General features: G+C 41.0%; 3 protein-coding genes across 4 annotated transcripts in view; 2 read left to right on the top strand and 1 right to left on the bottom strand.

Moving 5' to 3' along the window:
• sema3fa (sema domain, immunoglobulin domain (Ig), short basic domain, secreted, (semaphorin) 3Fa) overlaps positions 1-6,136 on the top strand; it is a 65,256-nt gene extending 59,120 nt beyond the window's left edge. For both annotated transcript variants that reach the window (XM_086086446.1, XM_086086447.1), the window contains 6 exons: positions 618-706; positions 788-829; positions 907-1,064; positions 1,673-1,740; positions 2,113-2,246; positions 2,594-6,136. In XM_086086446.1, coding sequence (XP_085942572.1) covers positions 618-706; positions 788-829; positions 907-1,064; positions 1,673-1,740; positions 2,113-2,246; positions 2,594-3,058 — 956 coding nt within the window. In that variant the 3' untranslated portion in view covers positions 3,059-6,136. The remainder of the gene's footprint in view (positions 1-617; positions 707-787; positions 830-906; positions 1,065-1,672; positions 1,741-2,112; positions 2,247-2,593) is intronic.
• Positions 6,137-7,985: 1,849 nt separating this feature from the next.
• On the top strand, positions 7,986-12,941 carry gnat1 (guanine nucleotide binding protein (G protein), alpha transducing activity polypeptide 1). Its single transcript, XM_086087759.1, has 9 exons — positions 7,986-8,316; positions 9,486-9,528; positions 9,947-10,088; positions 10,175-10,332; positions 10,415-10,543; positions 11,499-11,628; positions 11,774-11,927; positions 12,045-12,250; positions 12,529-12,941. The coding sequence occupies exons 1-8, from the start codon at positions 8,211-8,213 to the stop codon at positions 12,233-12,235; spliced, it is 1,053 nt and encodes a 350-aa protein (XP_085943885.1). The 5' UTR covers positions 7,986-8,210; the 3' UTR covers positions 12,236-12,250; positions 12,529-12,941.
• Positions 12,942-13,594: 653 nt separating this feature from the next.
• On the bottom strand, positions 13,595-19,845 carry edem1 (ER degradation enhancer, mannosidase alpha-like 1). Its single transcript, XM_086087758.1, has 12 exons — positions 19,237-19,845; positions 18,490-18,562; positions 18,294-18,397; positions 17,490-17,661; positions 17,231-17,414; positions 16,451-16,625; positions 16,235-16,355; positions 15,982-16,152; positions 14,853-14,926; positions 14,684-14,780; positions 14,431-14,613; positions 13,595-14,316 (listed from the first exon to the last, which is right to left on the bottom strand). Exons 1-12 carry the CDS (start codon positions 19,683-19,685, stop codon positions 14,227-14,229), a joined length of 1,893 nt encoding a protein of 630 aa, XP_085943884.1. The 5' UTR covers positions 19,686-19,845; the 3' UTR covers positions 13,595-14,226.
• Between the last annotated feature and the right edge of the window lie 649 nt (positions 19,846-20,494).

Here is a 20,494-nt window from a genome sequence, read left to right on the forward strand (position 1 = left end):
TGAAGTTAGGGTTTCAGATGAGGGTTTTAAGTCTGGTTTAGGGGTTTCAATTAGGGTTTGGAGCCAAAGTCAAGGTTACAATTCAGGGTTTGAAATTACGTTTTCAAGCATGGGTTAGTTTTAAATTAGGGTATGGTGTCAAAGTGAGGGTTTCAAATTTGGGTTTCAAGCCAGGATTGGAGCTTTTAAATGAGGGTTTCAAATTAAGGTTTCAGTGGTGGGTTTGGGCTTGAAATTGGGGTTTGAACCCTAGATTTTAGGGTTAGGGTTTTGAGACAAGGCTATGCGTTCGGCCTTCATTTGATTGTTTGAAGTCTGAGTTAGGGATTCAAATATGGGTTTGAAACTAAAGTCTGCGTTTCAAGTTTGGATTTTTAAATGAGGGCTACAAGGGGGAGTGTTTTAGGCTGTCAAGTCAGTTACATTGGGGTTTCAAGCTTGTGCTAGCATCTCAAATTTGGGTTTCAGGCCACGGTTGACTAGAATTTGAAGCCAAAGTGAGGGTTTCTAATTAAGTTTGCAGTTCTGTATTTGAGCTTCAAATTGCACTTTGAAGCCCAAGTCAGAGTTTTCATCATTTTAAGGGTTGAACCTTATCCTCATGCTGTGCTTGTCAGATCGCGGGACGGTACAAAAGGTGATTGTGTTGCCACGAGACGACCTTCAGACCGAGGAACTGGTTTTAGAGGAAGTGGAGGTCTTTAAGGTTTGTCCCCCACCATTTCAGTTGTCTTTCGATTTGTGGTTTGAGGTGCGAAAGCTTAATTTCTCCATTGCGTTTCGGCAGGTTCCAACCCCGATCACCACCATGAAGATCTCATCCAAGCGCGTAAGTCGGACGGACGCCTCGCAAGGCCACAGCGAGGCGGCACGTGTCACTAAATGGACGTTTTCCTCCTTCCACAGCAACAACTGTACGTGGCGTCTATGCTGGGCGTGACCCACCTGGCGCTCCACCGCTGCGACGTGTACGGCGAGGTGTGCGCCGACTGCTGTCTGGCTCGGGACCCGTACTGCGCCTGGGACGGAAAATCCTGCTCCAGATACTCGGCGTCACAGAAGAGGTACGTTCGTGTGAACATGTGAAGCGTTCCGTGCCTACACGAGTTTGCTTTGCTTTAGATGAGGCAGTTTAGCTTAATGCTAACAAACACCATAGACAGGCTAAAGAGTAGCGTTGGTGTCATGGTGTTATGTAACCTATGTAACGGATATTTTGATGTAAACAATGAAGCCGATGATAATACGATTTTATCATTATTATTATTATTATTTTTTTTTATACAATTTATTTTATCTTCTACTAAGAACCATTAATATTACTGCAGCTTACTAAGAAGCTGTGACCGTCTTGATGGCATGAACATTATATCTATGCGTTTTTATTATACTGCCCCCAGGTGGCCAAGGTGAGCACACACAAAGAAAGCACAATGTTCATTAATTTGAAGCAAAATTCTTCATATTGTATTTATTCATGTTGTAATTGTATTTCTTTTTTTCTTTTTTTTTTTGTAATTGTATTTCTAAAGTAGCTACAATACTGTGAAGTGCTTTTTTTCTTAAATAAACACATTTTTGGTTGTTTTTTGAGGGAAGACTTGAAAGGATTAGATCGATGTACCGCATTGTTGACCATTTTAAAAGGACGTTCAACCTTCAACCCTTCTAGACGTAGCCGTCGTCAGGATGTCAAGTACGGCAACCCCATCCGCCAATGCAGGGGCTACAACTCCAACGGTGAGCATTGAAATCATTTTTCACACTTCAACCAAAATATTGAGACGCATGGCCCACCACAATACAAAAATGTCACAAAAAGTTACTGAATTGATGATGTTTTATCTCAAATGACGTACTTGTTCAGTTCAAACAACTACAAAAATTGCAAACTCACTATGTAAGGCGCTATGTCATTGATGATGAGTTAATTTCTATTTATATGTCTCAAAAACAGAGATTCATCGACATGTGGGAAACGTTTAACCAGCGATTATGTGTTTCCAAACGGCAAATTTACACGTCGACGATATTACTGTACTTTTATTTATATACTGTATGTATATAACATATACAACTACCGATCCCTACATTTTTATTTTTATTTTACAGCCAATAAGAATACTCTGGAGACAGTTCAGCATGGCGTGGAGGGCAGCACCACGTTCTTGGAGTGCCAGGCCAGGACCCCGCATGTTTCTCTCAAGTGGCATCTTCAGAAAGAGAACAGCGACAGGAGGAAAGAGGTGATTACAATTCATTTTTCAAATTATTATTACTACTATTATTTGTGTTCTTATTTACTTTGCCAGCATGTTGTGGCAACAAAAACACGAATAGGTAAGTTTTTTTTAATAAATAAGATATAGATATAGATTCCACAGGGGGAAAAACATGAATAGCTATCTCAATGCTAATGCTAATTAGCATCTATATTGCAATGCTTAAACCCTCTAAAACTACGGATTGAACACAAATTGTTCACCAACATAAAGACAGACTAAAAGTACTCACAGTCATATGCTCTTTATCCTCTGCATAGAATGACTGATAACGCGCTACTGTTGAGAGCTCAAATGAATTGTCGCCCCAGATTCGCTCCGAGGGCCGCATCCTGAAGACGGACCAGGGCCTCCTGGTCCGCTCCCTGCAGCCGTCGGACAGCGGCATCTACCAGTGCACGTCCACGGAGAAGAACTTCAAGCACACGCTGGTCAAACTGCAGTTGGTGGTGCTCTCCAGCCGCACCGTCAACAACGTCCTGGTGGAGACGGGCGCGCCATCCCTGCCCCTCGCGCCGCTGCAGTCCAGCGCCTGGACGCCGAGCGCCGGCCAGTACAAGGACCTGCTGACTATTCTGAGCCAACCGGAGATGGGCCTGATCAACCAGTACTGCCAGGACTACTGGCAGCTGGGGGACGGCGGCGGCGGCGGTGGTGGCGGCGGCGGCGGCGGCCTGGGGGACGGCAAAGCCAAGAGCTTGAAGGAGCTGAAGGAGCAGAAGAAGCCGCGCAACCGCCGGCATCGCGACGACGAGACGAGCCCCGCGGAGACATGAGGAGCCGGACACGGCCAGTCGACCACATCTCCCGAAACGCTACACTATCCCTCCAATGTTGAGGAATGACTCATTACGGACGCAATACAGCAGAAAAGACAAAAACTCTTGGATGAAACACACAATATTTATTGTAGGTTGTAAAAAGTAATTCTTTGTACGTATCTAGGGGGATTTCTTTTTTTTTTTGTGAATAGGTTGCTGTTGTTATTCTAATGTTCTGGTTCGTGTTACTGACAATGTGTATTATGTTGAGGATGTCTTTTTTTTTTATGTTTGGTGTTTTGGGAGCATCCACGCATGGACGAAAACTGAGAAGTGGAACTTCCTCTCGAAAGCTGTTAAAAGACGGCACAAAAAGAGCATTTTTCAGGACCACGCAAACGCCCACAGACTTGTCTTCATGTTCCAACGCTTGTACACACACACCAACACACACACACACACACACATTTTTTTTTACCTCTTGTACCGCCAAAAACGTTTAATGACGTATACTAAAATCCCAATGAATGCCGCCAAAAACGTTAATTGACGTTAACTATGTTTTTCTTTCTCAATGGGCAGTGCAACGTCTTGTGCGGCGCTGCTTTGTGAATGAGGTTGGAAAATCCAAAAACACCCACTAACTATGGCCAGCAGATGGCAGCATTGTATCGCTTTTCAATGGGCTCCCGTGTATGAAATGACATGAAAACATGGCGGATGTTAGGAAATGATCAAAGTGTTTGTCATATTAAATCTAATTCACAGAGCGTCACTAAACAAAAAATGACTGTCAAAATGTATCTTTTCACAAAAAGCTTGTTGTCACTCAAATTACCTATTTTCAAATGGTGATTACTAACAAACGTAAAAAGGTAGAAACATACTTTTTTTCCTCTCTTTAAAGAATGGAATCCAATCATTCATATGGTATCCACCATGTTTATGTAGTCATAGCACTCAATATTCCATTTGCCTTGAAAGGTGTGTGATAATGCTCGAAATCGGCTGGCAACTGTCGGGGTTGTTTTTTGGGATAATGTTTGTTTTTGGAAAAGAGTTTGTGAGAGACCCAATGCCACAAAGGAAAAAACGGCAAGTGTGTTCTTCTTCTTAGTATGCGTCTCTGGAAAAAAATAATAATAATTGAGAAGACCACTGCAAAATAATTTGTGTTGAGATGCAATGAATCAGGTTGCCATTTTTTAACGTCTGTCACATGAGTCGTTCGCCTTCTGTTTCTACTACTATTTGCATCTTCACCAACATGGCGGGAAATATTGAATGGATTTAACATTTATGATTGTCCATGATAAATGATAATCACCATACCTTACACTACAGGATAATAACTCATGATCATCTTTTAAAGGTATCCAATAATCAGGTCTTTGTTGACTTTGATTGGGAAAAAATAAAGTATTAATATAATTAATTATTGAAAATTGTTAAGGGTGCGTTGAACACAATTTTCCGACTGATCACCGATCCCTGATCTTTAAAAAAAAAAGTCTGACCTGCCGATCACGATTTTTGCCGATCCCGATTTTTTCATAACACGCAGCATACATCTTCAGTGTTCCAATCTTGTTTTATTGGAAAACATTGAAAAATATCTGTGAAATAATACAAACGGGTTGTTTAACTGCACATGAAGCAGTTCTCTCGAATAAAAATGAAAAGTCTTATTAGTCATCTCAGCAAAAGAGGACCATAGCTGACTTTTTCAGAACTCTAAGGAACGAGATGAGATCAGTGGGAAAAAATTCATAAAATTTTAAGGGATCCGCTGATCATCGACCACCCAAAATTAAAGAAATCAGGGCCGATTAATCAGCCGGGCCGATCGATCGGTTCACCCCTCGTAATTATTGGATTATTGGTATGTGAATCGCCCACTTTAGTTATCTTTTGATCTAAATGTTGTATCTTCACATTACGACATTTTCGGAACACAAACATGAGAATCTCATCTCCAAAATGCAGATTCCAACAGGCACAATACTTGAGTGAGTCTGGACAAAACAAAAACAAAGCGCTTTCTGTCGCCGAACATTGACAAAAGTATTGGGAAATGTACTTTTTTGCAGGGGGGGGGGGGTACTTTTGTGAACAGAGAACCCCCATATATTATATTTAAGACAATTCTAAGCATCCAATTTTGTGGTAAGAGCAGACGTGGTGCACAAAATCTTCGACAAAAAGTCTTCCTTAAACAGTGGAAGGCTGCAAATTCCACATTGTCGTGCTTCCACAACAGCCACGTGTCCCGATACTTTTTGTCCATCTGTGGTACTTCCAACACGGTCACGAAAGAAGCACGTGCGCGCTCCAATGTGCACGCATGCACTCACCAACTTACTTATACAAGCACGCACAGTCACAGACGCACTTTAACACAAGCACTCACACACACACAAGCGTACACGCGTGCAAGCTAACATACGTGACACGACAACAAACACACGGTCATAAAAAGGGAGACGTGTTATTTATTACATACATTTTATATGTAAGATCTCACACACAAGTTCAATTTTGCATTCCTGCCGTTTTCACGTTTTGGTTTCATCAAGTCCAAATTGTGTCGCAACTGACAATGAATGATATCAAAATTATGATTCGTTCGTTAAAAAAAACTACCGTAAAGGGAGGGGGGGGGGGGGCGTGTTCGTAGTAAAGGTACAATGCTAGCAAGCATTGCCGCTACTAGCAACGTTGACAGGGTGTCTTTCTTTCTGGTGCATGGCATGTACAGTGTATGTAAACAGTGTTTGTCTCAAAAAAAGAGCCTTTGTTCCTGTGGATGTCGGTGAATGTCTTTCTCGTGGGAATATAGAAATAATATCAAAGAAAAAAATTAATAAATATGGACTCATCTTTTTTTTTTTTAAGAGGGTGTCGGAGTCCAGATTGTACTTATATTTGAAATGGTATTTCTTGTGTTTTACAGACTTCCCTCGGGTTCATTGGTGCAAAGTAATGACATTGATAGGTTGCACACTTGTTATAATGACTTGTAAAAATAATAATAATAATAATAATAATGACTTCTTCCCCATCAATGTTGTTGACTAATAAATAAAAGCTCTATATTTTATAATAACAAATCCGGTTTTGTGTTTGCCATTTGGTGAGGAAGCGGAAGCCGTTGCAAGTTAGGATTTGACCTTCAAATTAGGGCCCCATGTCAAGGTTATGGTTTCAAATTAGGGTTTCAAACGATAGATTGGGTTTCATATTTGAGTTAAAAGTCAGTTTGTGGTTAGAGACACAAATTAGGATTTCAAGATAGGGCTTTTTCAAATTTGGGTCTCAAACTACAGTTTAGTGTTTGAAATTGGGCCTTCAAGCCAGGTTTAGGGTTTCAAGTTAAGATCTCAAGACGAAGGTTGAGGGTTCCAAATTAGTGTTTCCTGCCCAGATTAGGGATTGAAATTATGGGTTCAAACTTGGGTTAGGGTTTTAAACAAGCTAGGGTTTGAATACATAAAAAAAAAAAAAGATGAATACATAAAAAATAAAAATAAACACTTCACACAAAAAAACAAAGATGATTTATTAGGCAAGTGAGATGTCTTTCACACACACGCAGCTGTACATAATCGAAAGTGAGTAGATTAGGATGCTTAACCAGCCTTAGATTAAGGTCAATAAGATCTGTGGGGTGAAACCACAAAGCTCTTTAGACACTTCGCACCTCCCACACAAGCATATTCCATATGTCTTAAGAGTAATAATAGTCTCCATTTGTGGTTGTTGTTGAACATACAGGTGTTTTCTTGTGTCGACATGACATGGATTGCATTAAGGTTCGAGGGGGGGAAAAGTGGGTTAAGGTTTCAAATTATGGTTTGAATCTAGGGATAAGGTTTCAAAGTAGGATTTAAAGTCTGGGATAAGTTTCCATTTAGATTTTGAAGCCAGCATTAGGGTTTCAAATTAGGGTTAGGGTTTCAATTTGAGATTTTAAAACGGGGTTTCAAGTAAATCAGAGTGCTCACATTTGGATCAAAGACAAAGTTGGGGTGTCAAATTAGGCTTTCAAGAAAAAGGTTTCCAATTTTGGTTTGAAGCCAGAGTTTACAGTCAAGCTTTAAAGATGAAGTCAGGGTTCAAGGTAGGGATCCAAATTCAAAATCAGACAAGTACCAGTACGTAAAAACACATAAGGAATTTGTCTTCACAGTCCGTCCGAGAAACAGCAAAACTAACAATGACCAACAGAGGGAGACGGAACAGTAAGCCTGGTGCTTCGCTTGTTAGCGCCCCGAGTTTCTTAGATGGAAAGAGGAGGAAGAGAGAAAAAAAAGAGGCCCAATCTGTATGAACCTGGGAAAGGCGGTGCGACATTTAAATTAAGGAAATTAGCAAAGGTTAGGATTTCATAATTAGGGAAAGACACGTTCGTTAGAGTTTCGCTTTCAAGTCTGGGTTAGGGTTTCAAAAAATCCTGGGGGTTCCAAAGTAGAGCATCAAACAAAGGTTAGTGTTTCAGATTTGTGTTTGAAGCCAGGGCTGAGGTTTGAAATTAGACTTCAAGACAGAATTAAGGTTTCAATTTGGGATCTCAGGTTTAGATCTTAAAATCAGGCTTTCAAGACAAGGTCTAGGGTTTGAAATTTGGCCTTCATGCTAAGGGTTAGGGTTTCAAATTGGAGTTTGAAGCAAAGGTTAGGGCTTTGATCCAGGCTTTAAAGCCAGGGTTAGGCTTTCAGGCTGAAGCCAGGATTCAAACTCAGAACATTCAAACAGCGAGGCGGCCATGCCAACCTCTCGTCCATCATGCCGCCGACATGCGGACTCATGCGAGCGACTGTGTGCAGCCTCATCGCAGTTAAGCACTTGAGCCGATGCTGATCTTCCGCTGAGCGCAGCAAAGTACCCCTCAAGACTCTCCGTCTGGTTCACCTACGGACCCTCACACCCCCGCACCCGCCAACCCTCACCCTCAACCACTCCTGTCCTTGCTCCTCATTGGTCGGCTTCACCGGCTTCACCGTCAGGTGGGCCGAGAGGACGCCCGTAATCTCTCCTAAACCGTGAAGGAAAATATTCCCAAAGTTGCTTACGGGCGCCGAGTCAGACCAGAGGGCCGATCTGCTTCTCGGTTGTTCTCCTGAGCGCTTTTGGCTTTGGCAGAGGGGCCGGAGCCGGGACTAGCAGCATGGGGGCGGGAGCGAGTGCCGAAGAGAAGCGCTCCAAGGAGCTGGAGAAGAAGCTGAAGGAGGACGCCGACAAGGACGCCAGGACCGTCAAGTTGCTGCTGCTCGGTAAAGTCGTACTGAAGGCCCTGTAGTGGAGCTGGGAACAGTTACAGTGTAGGAGGCCTGCTTATAGATAATGAATGAATGAGTGATTTCAAAACGGATGTCTCAATTTCCTCAGCCAATCAGCAGACAGCTGATGATGATCATGACAAACATGCAATTAGTGGCATCTATGACATTGCCAAGTTATATGTGTAAAAGACGAAAAAAATATTGCAAAAATAATAATAATAATAATAAACTTGTAGTACAATCATCCTTTGGGATTTCCAAGTGTTTCAATTAGGGGGGGGGGGGGGGGGGGGGTGAAAAGTGGCATTGTAACTGTATTGTTTAATATGAAAAAAAAAATTCAAATTCAAATCAGGTAAAAACACTACAAAGCGAAACGTGTAAAATGAAACACCCAAAAAAAAATCGAATGTAATTTGATTTAGAAAATGTTCTTCAACGGAAACAAATGTAAAACATTCAATTAAATTACAAATAAATATCAAATAAAATACTTTTTTTTTAAGGAAAATTAAATACAAATATTGATCAAAAAGTAATAAAAGGAAGAATACAGTAAAATTTTCTGGTCTTAACATTTAACTTATTTTTTTTTTTAAGTGTTTCAATTGGGGGCCGGGGTCAATCTTTTATTTTCCAAGTATTACTATTAATAATAAATACATACATGTACACATACACACAATAACTCTATATCACAATAACTAAATACGTTTATTTGAAATTAAGTTAATGCTTATTTTTTCCAATTTAATTTTTATTTTCATCAACTAATTCAGTTCAATTAAAGTAAATTACATTTAGTTTCACCATTTTTGCACTACATTCAATTACATTCACACGTCAGCCATGACGTGATCACATGGTTCTACAGCAACATAGAAAGACATAATTATTAAAAAAATATTTATATGGAATCCTTTCACTGTCATTGTATGACAGTCGGTGTGATCGTCTCGACGATGTAGGTCAGGGGCACGAGCAGGTTTGTCCTGACATCAGCTTTGGAGCAGATTAGATGTGCTATAAGAAGCATTAAGAGCCATCGGCATTCTCCATATGAATACCATGAGCTCATCATTATTGCCTTCCTAGTAATACAGCATTTGAAGCATTTGTCTTGTGTCCTTTTTGACAGTTATTATGTTTGTGTCGTGCAGGAGCTGGCGAATCAGGAAAAAGCACAATTGTCAAACAGATGAAGTAAGAATTTCCATTTTTCCACATGTTAGAAATCGTTATTGGACACTTGATAAGGTGAACCGAGTCATGATGAGATCCATGCGAATGATTGGTTGCAATTTGCTTCTTTATTGAATCTTGTATCTAAGTTTTGACGGAGACACTACAGGGGTCACAAACAGGACCCCAAGACCACGACACCCCAAAACTCACTCAGAAGTTAAAAGTTAGTAAAAAAAAAAAATCATACCCGACAAAAGTTTCGCCGATCGACACAGAATTGGGTTGTCTATCCTAACATGACGCATAGAAAAGTCTCAAGAACCCATGCCCAAATTTGTGGTAATTGTAAAGGTGTACCCAATAAAGTCACAGGTAAATTGTTTATCAGGCCGCAGATACGAACCGTCACTTTTTTTTCTTTTTTTTTTAACTACAGAATTATCCACCAAGATGGCTACTCTCTTGAAGAGTCCATGGAGTTCATCTCTATCATCTACAGCAACACGCTGCAGTCTATCATGGCCATCGTGAAAGCTATGACCACGTTCAGCATCAACTATGGCCACTCAGATCAGCAGGTGGTAGAAAGCTGCGACGTACCACATTGCGAGTGCGCTCCAATATGTTTGACCCAGTTTTTTCTTTTGGTTTCTTTTTATTACAGGACGACGCCAGGAAACTGATGCATCTGGCGGATACCATTGAGGAGGGCACCATGCCCAAGGAGTTGTCTGATATCATCCTGCGCCTGTGGAAGGACTCGGGCATCCAGGCAAGCTTTGACCGAGCCTCAGAGTACCAGCTCAACGACTCGGCCGGATAGTAAGGATCCAAATCTAAGATAAAAGTTGTAAAAAGTAAAAAAACAAGACAATGAGCTCCTTCCGAACTCTTTCTCTCTTAGCTACCTGAATGACTTGGAACGTCTGGTCCAACCGGGTTATGTGCCCACTGAGCAGGATGTGCTCCGATCCAGGGTGAAAACCACCGGCATCATTGAGACCCAGTTCTCTCTCAAAGATCTCAATTTCAGGTGAGAGAAAGGAACACTCAAAGAGTGTCAAAAGCATAGTTAGATATCATTTTGGGTAAACCCACTTGTCTCTTTGAATAGAAGACTTCTCTCTGGACTACTTTATAGGGATTAGAACCTTCCCAGGGGACAAAAAAAATATTTTGGTACAAAAACCTTCTCTTGGGACTCAAGCCCACTTTCTGGACTACAACCTTCTCTTGGTAGTCAAACCCTCTCTGGGCACTACAACCTTCTCTCAAGACTAGAACCTTCACTTGTGACGAGTATCTTCTCTGAAGAATATAACTTTCTCTAGGAACAATACACTTCTCTCAAGACTAGAACCTTCTTCCATGACTCAAACATTTTTGTGGGGTTAAAACCTCTCAAGACTTGAATCTTCTCCCTGGACTAATACTTATATTCTGAACAACAACTTTATCTTGATACTAGAATTTTCTCTGGGGAATGGTGCCTTTTCTCAAGCCTACCCTTCTCTCAGGACTAGAACCTCCTCTGGGGGTTAAAACCTTATTTCAAGACTAGAACCTTCTCACAGGACTACAACCTTCTCTTGATACTAGAACTTTCTCTGGGAAACTGTACCTTTCATCAAGCCTAGACCCTTCTCTCAGGACTAGAACCTTCTCTTGGGAGTAAAGTTTTCTCTTAAGACAAGACCCTTCTCCCAGGACTGAAACCTCCTCGGGGGTTAAAACCTTATCTCAAGACTAGAACCTTCTGACAGGACTACAACCTTCTCTTCATACTAGAACTTTCTCTTGGGAGTAAAGCCTTCTCTTAAGCCTAGATCCTTCTCCCAGGACTAGAACCTTCTCAAGAATAGAACCTTCCCTGCAAACAAGACCCTTTTCTCTCGACTAGGCCCTTTTTTATCTGAACCTTCCTTCACTACTGTGACATATCTGCCACATCCAATATGACAAACACACTGACATGGGCTTGTACACAGGATGTTCGACGTGGGCGGGCAGAGGTCGGAAAGGAAGAAGTGGATTCACTGCTTTGAAGGGGTCACCTGCATCATCTTTATCGCTGCTTTGAGCGCCTACGACATGGTGCTGGTGGAAGATGACGAAGTGGTGAGATGCTTGGACATTGCCAGGATAAGGAAACGGGATACTGCTAAATTTGAATATTTTCTTTTATTAAAAAAAAAAGTCATTAAATAGAATAATACTCTGCAGTGCTCAGACTTTGACCAAGGCAGTCTTTTTTTTCCCACAGAACCGAATGCATGAAAGCCTGCACCTGTTCAATAGCATTTGCAACCATCGCTACTTCGCCACCACCTCCATCGTCCTCTTCTTGAACAAGAAGGACGTGTTCGTGGAGAAGATCAAGAAGGCTCACCTTAGCATGTGTTTCCCCGACTATGACGGTGAGGCCTTAGAACCAAGTAAAAATTATTAGTTACTGTACTTAAGTAGATCTGTCAGGTATCTGAATGCATGTGACAACCAGCACTCCTAGCTTGCTTCCGTGTCGTCTCCCTCAGGTCCCAACACCTACGAGGATGCCGGTAATTACATCAAACTGCAGTTCCTGGACCTGAACATGCGCCGGGATATCAAGGAGATCTACTCACACATGACCTGCGCCACTGATACAGAAAATGTCAAGTTTGTGTTTGACGCCGTCACCGACATCATCATCAAAGAAAACCTGAAAGACTGCGGCCTCTTCTGAAGGATTTTCATACATGTGAGTCCGATCAGGGATTTAAGAATGATTTCCATGTATTTTTGAATCTTGGCTTTGGGTTTCAGGCAAGGGTTTACAAAATAATTTGAAGCCAAATTTAGGGTTTGTTTGAAAGTTGGGTTTCACAGCAAGGTTGGTGATCTGAATTGGGGTTTGAAGTCAATGTTTCAAATCAGTCTTAAGGTTTCAAGCCTGGATTAAGCCTTAAATTTCACCAGATTTTATAGCCCATTTTCCCGCCTAACCTCTGATTTTCTGTCTTATTGTTGTTGTTGCAGAAATGTGTCATAATCCTCTCTGCGGACCCTGACGTCAACAAAGGACAGTAAACCTTCCCCTCGAAACATGTGTAAGAAGTCGTAGCTTTGACTTCTGTGGACTGAACAGGAACTATTAATCATCAGAATTCCCTCCAATTGAGTTTTTTTGTTTTGTTTCTTTTAGTGGAGCTAACTTGGGAGGCTATGCAATGTGTAGCGGTTCTCTCTGACATGCACATACAGGTTTTGCACTTCAACCTCTGTTAGACTACTAATGGCTTTGTCTGACCATGTAATAGATGTTCCTTTGTTAGATTGAATCATTTTAAATTTTAAAGTGAAAGTCTGCAACACGGTTGAGTGCTGAACAATCCCATGCAGGCATTACTGCGTAAAGGTAGACTCCACTATTAAAGCTTCTATAGACAACAGACTATGCGTCCTTTATTTTTAATGAGAAAGAATCCATAAAGTGGTGGTGGAATAGCTTTTAAACCTTCTTCTGACCCATGAATGGTATATTGTCTGGGGTTGGAGGGACCATTAGGCAAGTTACAGGCAATTTCCTGGGCCTCCCCCCTCTAGAAAACTGATTAATAAAGTTGTCTCCTATTTATTTATTTTTTAATAGTTTTATCCTAAATTCACAAACTGCCAAATCTATCATGATCATCTCTGTAATATGCAAGCGAAGGTTTGATTCAGGAAAACACATTGGTAAAAAAATCAAGGGTAGGGAGTCAAGTCAGAGTCTACGCAAGAGATTGTTTCAAATTAGGGTCCGAGGCCAAGTTTAGGGCTTTAAATTGTGGTTAGAAGTTAAAGTCGGGGTTTCACGCTGGAGTTCCAAGGTGGGCTAGGACTTTGAATTAGGGTTTCAGGTTGAAGATAAGGTTTTCTAGCCGGGGTTAGGGTTTCAAGTTAGAACTTGAAGCTAAGGGTAGGGCTTCAAGTCCGGGTAAGGGTTTCAAGTCTGGATTAAGGGTTAAAAGTTAGGCTTTCAAGTCCAAGTTAGGGTTTAAAAAATAAGGGTTTGATGCCAAATGTGTCTTATTACATTCGACAGATACACACTCAATTGTGCTCTGGTTCCTGTGCAGCAAGTTTAATCAGAAAACAAACACATAAAATTGTGCCACTTATAAAGAAAAAAAATACCTTATGGCCTTACAGGCAATAACTAAGACGTTATTTTGTGAGATTGTTCATTATTTGTTTTTCCTTAAACCCTGAGACAATTGTAGCAGATATGAAGCAATTTCAATACTCCTCATAAATCAGAAAAAAAGCATGTAAGAAAATGTTTACAGAAAAATAAATGGCTTGAAATAGTAGTTGTAAACATCTGTACATGGAATTGCGCGAACACAAAATGACTGAAGGCACTTTTAAAACAGTGATCAAAATGTTTGCATGTGATCTGTACATTATTACATCCAACAAATGAAAAGCAAGAAGCACAATTTAAAAACGGTGATACAGCCCTTGTGGGAAAGTACAAACAGGCACTGAATGCTTCATGATGTGTTAGAAGAGCAGGGTTTTTTTTCTCCTTCTCTCATACACACGCATGCATGCGCACACACACGCACACAGACACTCTCTAAACACTCCAAATTGGCTGACAGATGTCAACTACGGAAAAATTCAAAGTCATGGTCCAGCGGAAAGATCTCCGTTCACGTGGTAGTCATAGTGCACCCGAGCAAACGAGACTCAGAGCAGCCCTACCATTTGATCGATCTGCCTCATGTAGACGCTCTTCAGGGGCAACGTGTAGCGCCGTGAATCGGGGATCCGGATGCACTGCGTGTAAGAAGGACCAAGACATGATTAGCGCTGAGATATAGTCTACAATGTTTGATGAAAAATTGCCATCATCCAGAATGAAAATGTGACCACACAAAAAACCATCCTTACGTTGCTGTTGTTCCAGAACGGCTGCTCAGTCGTCGTCGTCTGCAACGGCGCGTCGTCTTCACGCAGGCACTTGTCGCTCCATCCTTTCTCTCGGAAGCGCTTGTCGACGGGCATCACGTGACCCTCGGTGGTGAAGATGTACTTGTTACCTGATTTGTGAAGCGGGTTGTCCTCATCGAACAGCTGCAGTTAAAATAAAAACATGAAATTGTTTGTTTTTTCTAATCGTGGAATTGTCAACGTCCGCTCATACCAGATAAAGGTATTTGCAGGTCTCGCTGAGGAAGAAACTCTCCATGCGATCTTCTTTGGATTTGTGCACAACGTGATGGAGGGTAGCGTAGCCGCATCTGCAAATCACGCAGATTACATCATCAATATGGAGAAATTAAATGAGTGGGGAACAAGTGCACTGCACGCACCTGACTTTGGTATTGTTCTCAAGGCTCTGAAGAATGTCCATTCCAACATGCAAGTAGAAAGGATTTTTGGTCGCCTGCAAAGGCAAATAAGGCAAAATGACATTAAATACAATTGGTTGAAATTAGAGGTGCAACAATTAATCAATAACTAATCAATTATAATCGATTAATTGCTTACTTTTTTAAATTCAAAATGCTAAAACTTCAGCTTCTCAACAATAAATATTATTTTATTTCTGTAAACCTCCATGAAAGTGGATTCATTATTTGTGTTGAATTAAAAAAAAAAAAGCTTTACATTTGGAAAACAATGGTCAACATTTTTACCTGTTTTCTGACATGTTACAGACCAAACCAGTAACTGAATCATAATCAATTTATGTTTGAGCATTTTCAATTTGAAATAATGACATATTTTTGAATAAAAGGATTGAAATTAAAATGTTTTGTTATCCAATTCATCGATTAGTCAACAAAATAATCAATAGACAAAATCCACCCTTAGGTGAAATTTGAATGAATATTTCACTAGCTGAGATATTTTTAAGGAATAACAGTAGTTCAGTGAACAATTATTTTATTGCAATATGTACTCTTATTTCATTATTATCAATTTTATATCTTTAAAATATTTTTATAAGAATTCATATTTGAAGTACAGTAATTCCTCATTTATCGCTGGAGTTATGTTTAAAAAAAAACTCGCAATAGGAAAAAAAAACACAAAGCAGTCAGCTTCTTTTTTTTTACGCTTATATTTAAATCTCCCGTCACACTTTTTATACTTTTCTCAGACAGGTATTTAATTTCTTTTTTAAACACTCATTATTCAAACCTTTTAAGATAAAAAATAAATAAAAATACACAGCTGATAAAAAAAAAACATGCAAAACTGCACACAAAAAATAACCTGCGAAACAGCGAGGCTGTGAAAGGTGAACCGCATTATAGCGAGGGAACACAACACTTATTTAAATACAAATATATAGTAACATTATTTTTTTACACAAATATTTTATATTATAATTTGTTTAATATGGTAGTAATAAAATAAAAAAAGTAATATATCGCTATTAAATTGGCTTATTTTTTAAATATACTGATTGTCAGGTAAGTGACGGTGGGTCACCTGGTAGAGCAGATAGGTGGACTCCACCAGCTCGGGTCTGAGCGGGTAAAAAAGGACATCGGCAGCCTGCCGCTGCCAGTTGTACCTCTCTGGTAGAGCCCCGAAGCGCTTCCAAATGGCGTAGTAGAAGGCGTGGAGGCAAATGGCGTTTTCCACATCACCATTTAGCACCTAAAAAACAGCGCATCCAAAATAGTTTTCGTTAGACTTGTATCACAACTGTCAGCGTGTTTTTGTGCACGCGCACGCTGACCTGCAGCCCAGGAAAGAAAGCCTGCAGGGAGTCTATCCACGTATTCATGATCTCGCCGCTCATCATGTTCACATTGACGTAGATGGGCGGGTCGCCTTCTCCTTCATTGCACGACTCTCGCCTACGGGAATGTAAACAACGGCCTTGTAAGATGGCTAACCAGGCAAATGTCAAGACGAGAGCATTTCAACCATGTTGTCAACGGGGGTCCCTCACCCTCGTCTCAGGTGGTTCTGGATACTCGCATAAGCGGCCTGGAACATGGCGTAGTCCTCCTTCTCGCCGAACAGGATGTACGACTTGAGCAGGTACTCGTAGAAGGAGTCCATACCGGCGCCCAGACCGCTCTGCTTGCCCACCCAGTGGCCCGTTTGGATGTTGACAATGTTGCCTGAATATGGGAATTGTTTTGAATACTTTCCAAAATGTGACGAATGAGCTGAAATGTTTTAAGGTGCAATGGTTTCAACAGGTTAAATATGTAGAGAGATATAAAAGGATGAGACCAATTTCAGTGGGATTATTTTCATGTGAAAAATTCAGAATTTTGATGAAAATGTGAAAAATCATTCCCAAAGTGATGCAATAGTACGAAGGACAAAAAGTAGACAATGACATTTCTGTGAAGGCTCTTCAACATTCATAGTACAATGAATTTTTCAACCCCACATCTATCTTAACACTATCATTTATGTTGGGATTTCAACTTGAACTTCATGATATATATTTTTTTGTTTTAATCTTTAAAATTTACTACTGTTCTCTCATTCAAATGATGTAGCAAAATCTTTTCTGCTAACCTTATCAAAAATGCAATTTTTGATCCATGAACATAAGTTTTCTGTGTGTGTTTTTTTTTTACATACCCTGGTATATTTTTTTCCATCCTATTCTATTGAACCCCCCCCCCCCCCCCCCCCCAGAATGAAACACCTGGAACCCAGTTGGGTGAAGTGAAATGCCTCAAAAACCATTTTGATGACCGCTGCACTGTACCTAGCAGACCAGTTTCGCTGTTCCGGAGCTTCCAGAGTGCCCTGACAGCTCGTCGAGCCACAGACTCAAACGTGGAATCTCCGGTCAAGCGGCTGAGAATTCCAAACTCCACCAGTAGAGATCCAGCACCCGCGGTACACGTCTCGTTAATACTGCCAGACGGCACTCCGGTTTTTAGATTTACCTGAATTTGCGAAAAAGAAATCTCATGAGAAATAAGGAAAAGTGAATGTGAGGGCCTGAGGTATGTGGAACTCACTCTAGGGTAGGGAATGCCCGTGCTTGTGTTCTCAAAGGCGGGCAGCAGGCGCACGGCCAGGTCGTGAGCCAAGTGCAGCAGTTGGTCGTCGTAGCCCTCGAAGCTCACCCTTCCGAATGGATGCTTGGAGTCCGTGAGCAGAATGTGAGCCGAGATGAGGCTGCCCAAAATTCTTCATCAAACGAACGAGACAAATATTTTACACTGCCGATTTGGAATGGGAGTTATTTTGGACTGAAGAGTTTCCAGATGATTTGTTCCAGTTTAGTAAGTAGTGAGATATTATGGAGAAATTGTTAATAAGGTAAAAAAAAATTCATGCAGTGATACAGAGGGGTTCTGAAGGTATAAAAATAGATTGTTTGCATATAAACTACTAAGCTTATGTTGTATATCGGCTACTACATAACTTTTTGGTCGTATTGCTGCTGCAAGTGGTTCAATGAAAATAGCAAATAGTGATGGTGAGAGTGGGCATTTTTGCCTCGTTCCCTGTTAAAGTGTAAAAACTTGGTGAGTTGATCCCATGTGTGATTATTGCAAACTCCGGTGAAGTGCAAGGAATGGTGAATCGTGATCCAATAGATGAATGACGCACCGAAACCAAATTAATGTGTTGAACAGGAAGGGCTAGTTTACTTCCTCAGATGCTTTTTTGTGTCTAATGATGATGATGTTGTGTTGCAGATTGCCCCAGCTGGATCAAATAATGCCACTGCAAAAGGTATATGTAGTATAAACATAAACCTAAGGTATTTATGAAACTAAATATGTATTGTTGAGTTGCGGTTTTGCAGCAGGTACCTGATGTTGGCCTCAAAAACCTGCACCGTTGAGTTCTTGTCAAAAGACACGGTGTCGATAACCAGCTCGACGGCCCGCTGGAACTCTGTGACATTTCCCAGCACCTGAGGGAGGAAGCCCAAATGACATGTTTGGCAACAATCAAATTCCAAAGAAAAACACTCCAGACACTTCTGAGAACAGATTAATGACATACCAGCAGTGTGTCTAAGACATCAATGAGTGTTAGCGAGTAGTTTCCCAGGACATCATTGATGTTGATGTTAGAGCTGTAATTCAAAATATAATAGTCATAAAACAATCATTGACAAAGAATGTATGGATTTTACACTTGAAATGTCCATTCATTAATTTTTAAAACAACTTGACTCATTTGACTCGCGGATGAGCTGGAGCTATCCTTTGCTGACTTTTGGCGAGAGAAGAGGGTGAACATACATGTTTTTGGAATGTGTGAGAAAGTCTGTAATCCAAGTATCATTTGTTCTATTTAAAAAATGAAAAGGTTACAAAAGGCATGCAATGGACTAACCTGTCTACTCCTTCTCAAAAATGTAAACATAAGGATTTGGTTGATGACTTTTACTTTCTGTTTCATTGCATTCACTGACGATGTGTCTATCTTTTTTTGCATGCATGTTTTATCTTTATACCCACAATTGCCCTGATAATAGCACTTTATTTATTTTGTACATTCTGGGGGGGAAAGCTTATGAATCCTATTTAGTAGACTTATTGAAAGAAAAAGATACATTGAATGTGTATTTGGAAATTCCAATACTGCATTGCCTTAATTATAAACAATGTTAAGTCAGAATGTGTAAGGGCCTTCATTATTCCCTAATTGTATAAATAAATACAAATGATATACACATTAAGCGTTGTGTGCCACCCCAAAATGACACCTGGAATTTTTCTCTGGCTCCGCGTAATGTCAACTCACGGGTTGTGGACGTCAGGACCCCTCCCCACGCAGTCAATTGGGTTGAGCTCGTCTTTGGGGAACGCATATTTCATGTAGTTGTCATAACCGAAGTAGAACATTTCTCTGGCCTTCTCCTTCATGGTGTCTTTCAGCGTTCCCGGGAAGATGCTGTATCTGCGGACGTAATCGTCCTTATTGCCGTCGAAGAAGCTCAGGTAGGACCTCTTCGGAGACTCTCCCGCCACCTTGGCACAGGTCCCGGTGGTCTCATCGTGTTCGTAGCCGCTTATCCGCTGGGACCACGAGTCGCCGCCTTTCCTCTCCCTGGTCGAGGGCTCCTCTTCGCCGCCGCCGCCGTCGGAGTGGCTGGTGCCCAAGCTAACATACGCTCCGAGTCCGAAGGCGAGCCACAAGCTGACAGACAGCCTCAGCACGACCACACCGACTACTAACGACCGCCATTGCATCTTTACTCTGGCTCGCTGTTAAAACGCATAATTTGGGTGCGTACACCTGCGCAAAGTAAACCAAAACGATGTCTTGGACTCTACTTTTAACACAGCAGCAGAAGTCCCAGAAGAAGTGACAGTGCCCGGAATCACACGATTCCTGTCAACAAACCAGCCCCTCCCCAAGATCGGGGCCTGTGATTGGATATCATATTATGACGTTGACAAATGTTCTTACAATGATTTGTCCCAACAGCTGTCAATCACGGAGCGGTGTTTCTCACGTTCAACATGCGAGCCAATAGGAATCAATTGCGTGACCGCTTCCACGTCGCTTTCATTTACATCCGGGGATTCTTGGGTGATTGAATTATAATTCTACAATTCTAACTTTTATAACATAACTTTTTTTTGTGCTGACTATACACGGACTCATATATATGAATGGACTAAAAATGCCGCTTACTCGCCGTCAAAAGTAAAGCCAGTAAACCACGCGGCGGCCATTTTACGTTGCCACAAGTAAGCTCCAGCGTTTTTTTGTCTACGGCTAAAAATTCCACCGCGTATGATATAGGGTTGTACTAATAATCCTGGGATAAACGCTACATGCACATTTCATCGCAACGAATGTGATTTTTTTTTTCTCTAATATAACTCCTAATGCTACTCAAAGATTCATCTGCATCTTTTCAGAACCATCAACAATCAAATGAAAGAAAAAAATGCTGTGAAATATAAACCTAAAACCTGTGTGAGTCACTATTAACAATATCATTTGAATGGTCGATGCAAAATTTGTTCTTTAAGATGGCTCTTACAACACA

This window comes from Leptonotus elevatus, chromosome 10 (genome assembly GCF_054856555.1).
Source record: "Leptonotus elevatus isolate MCC_2025b chromosome 10, RoL_Lele_1.0, whole genome shotgun sequence".
Taxonomy (NCBI): domain Eukaryota; kingdom Metazoa; phylum Chordata; class Actinopteri; order Syngnathiformes; family Syngnathidae; genus Leptonotus; species Leptonotus elevatus.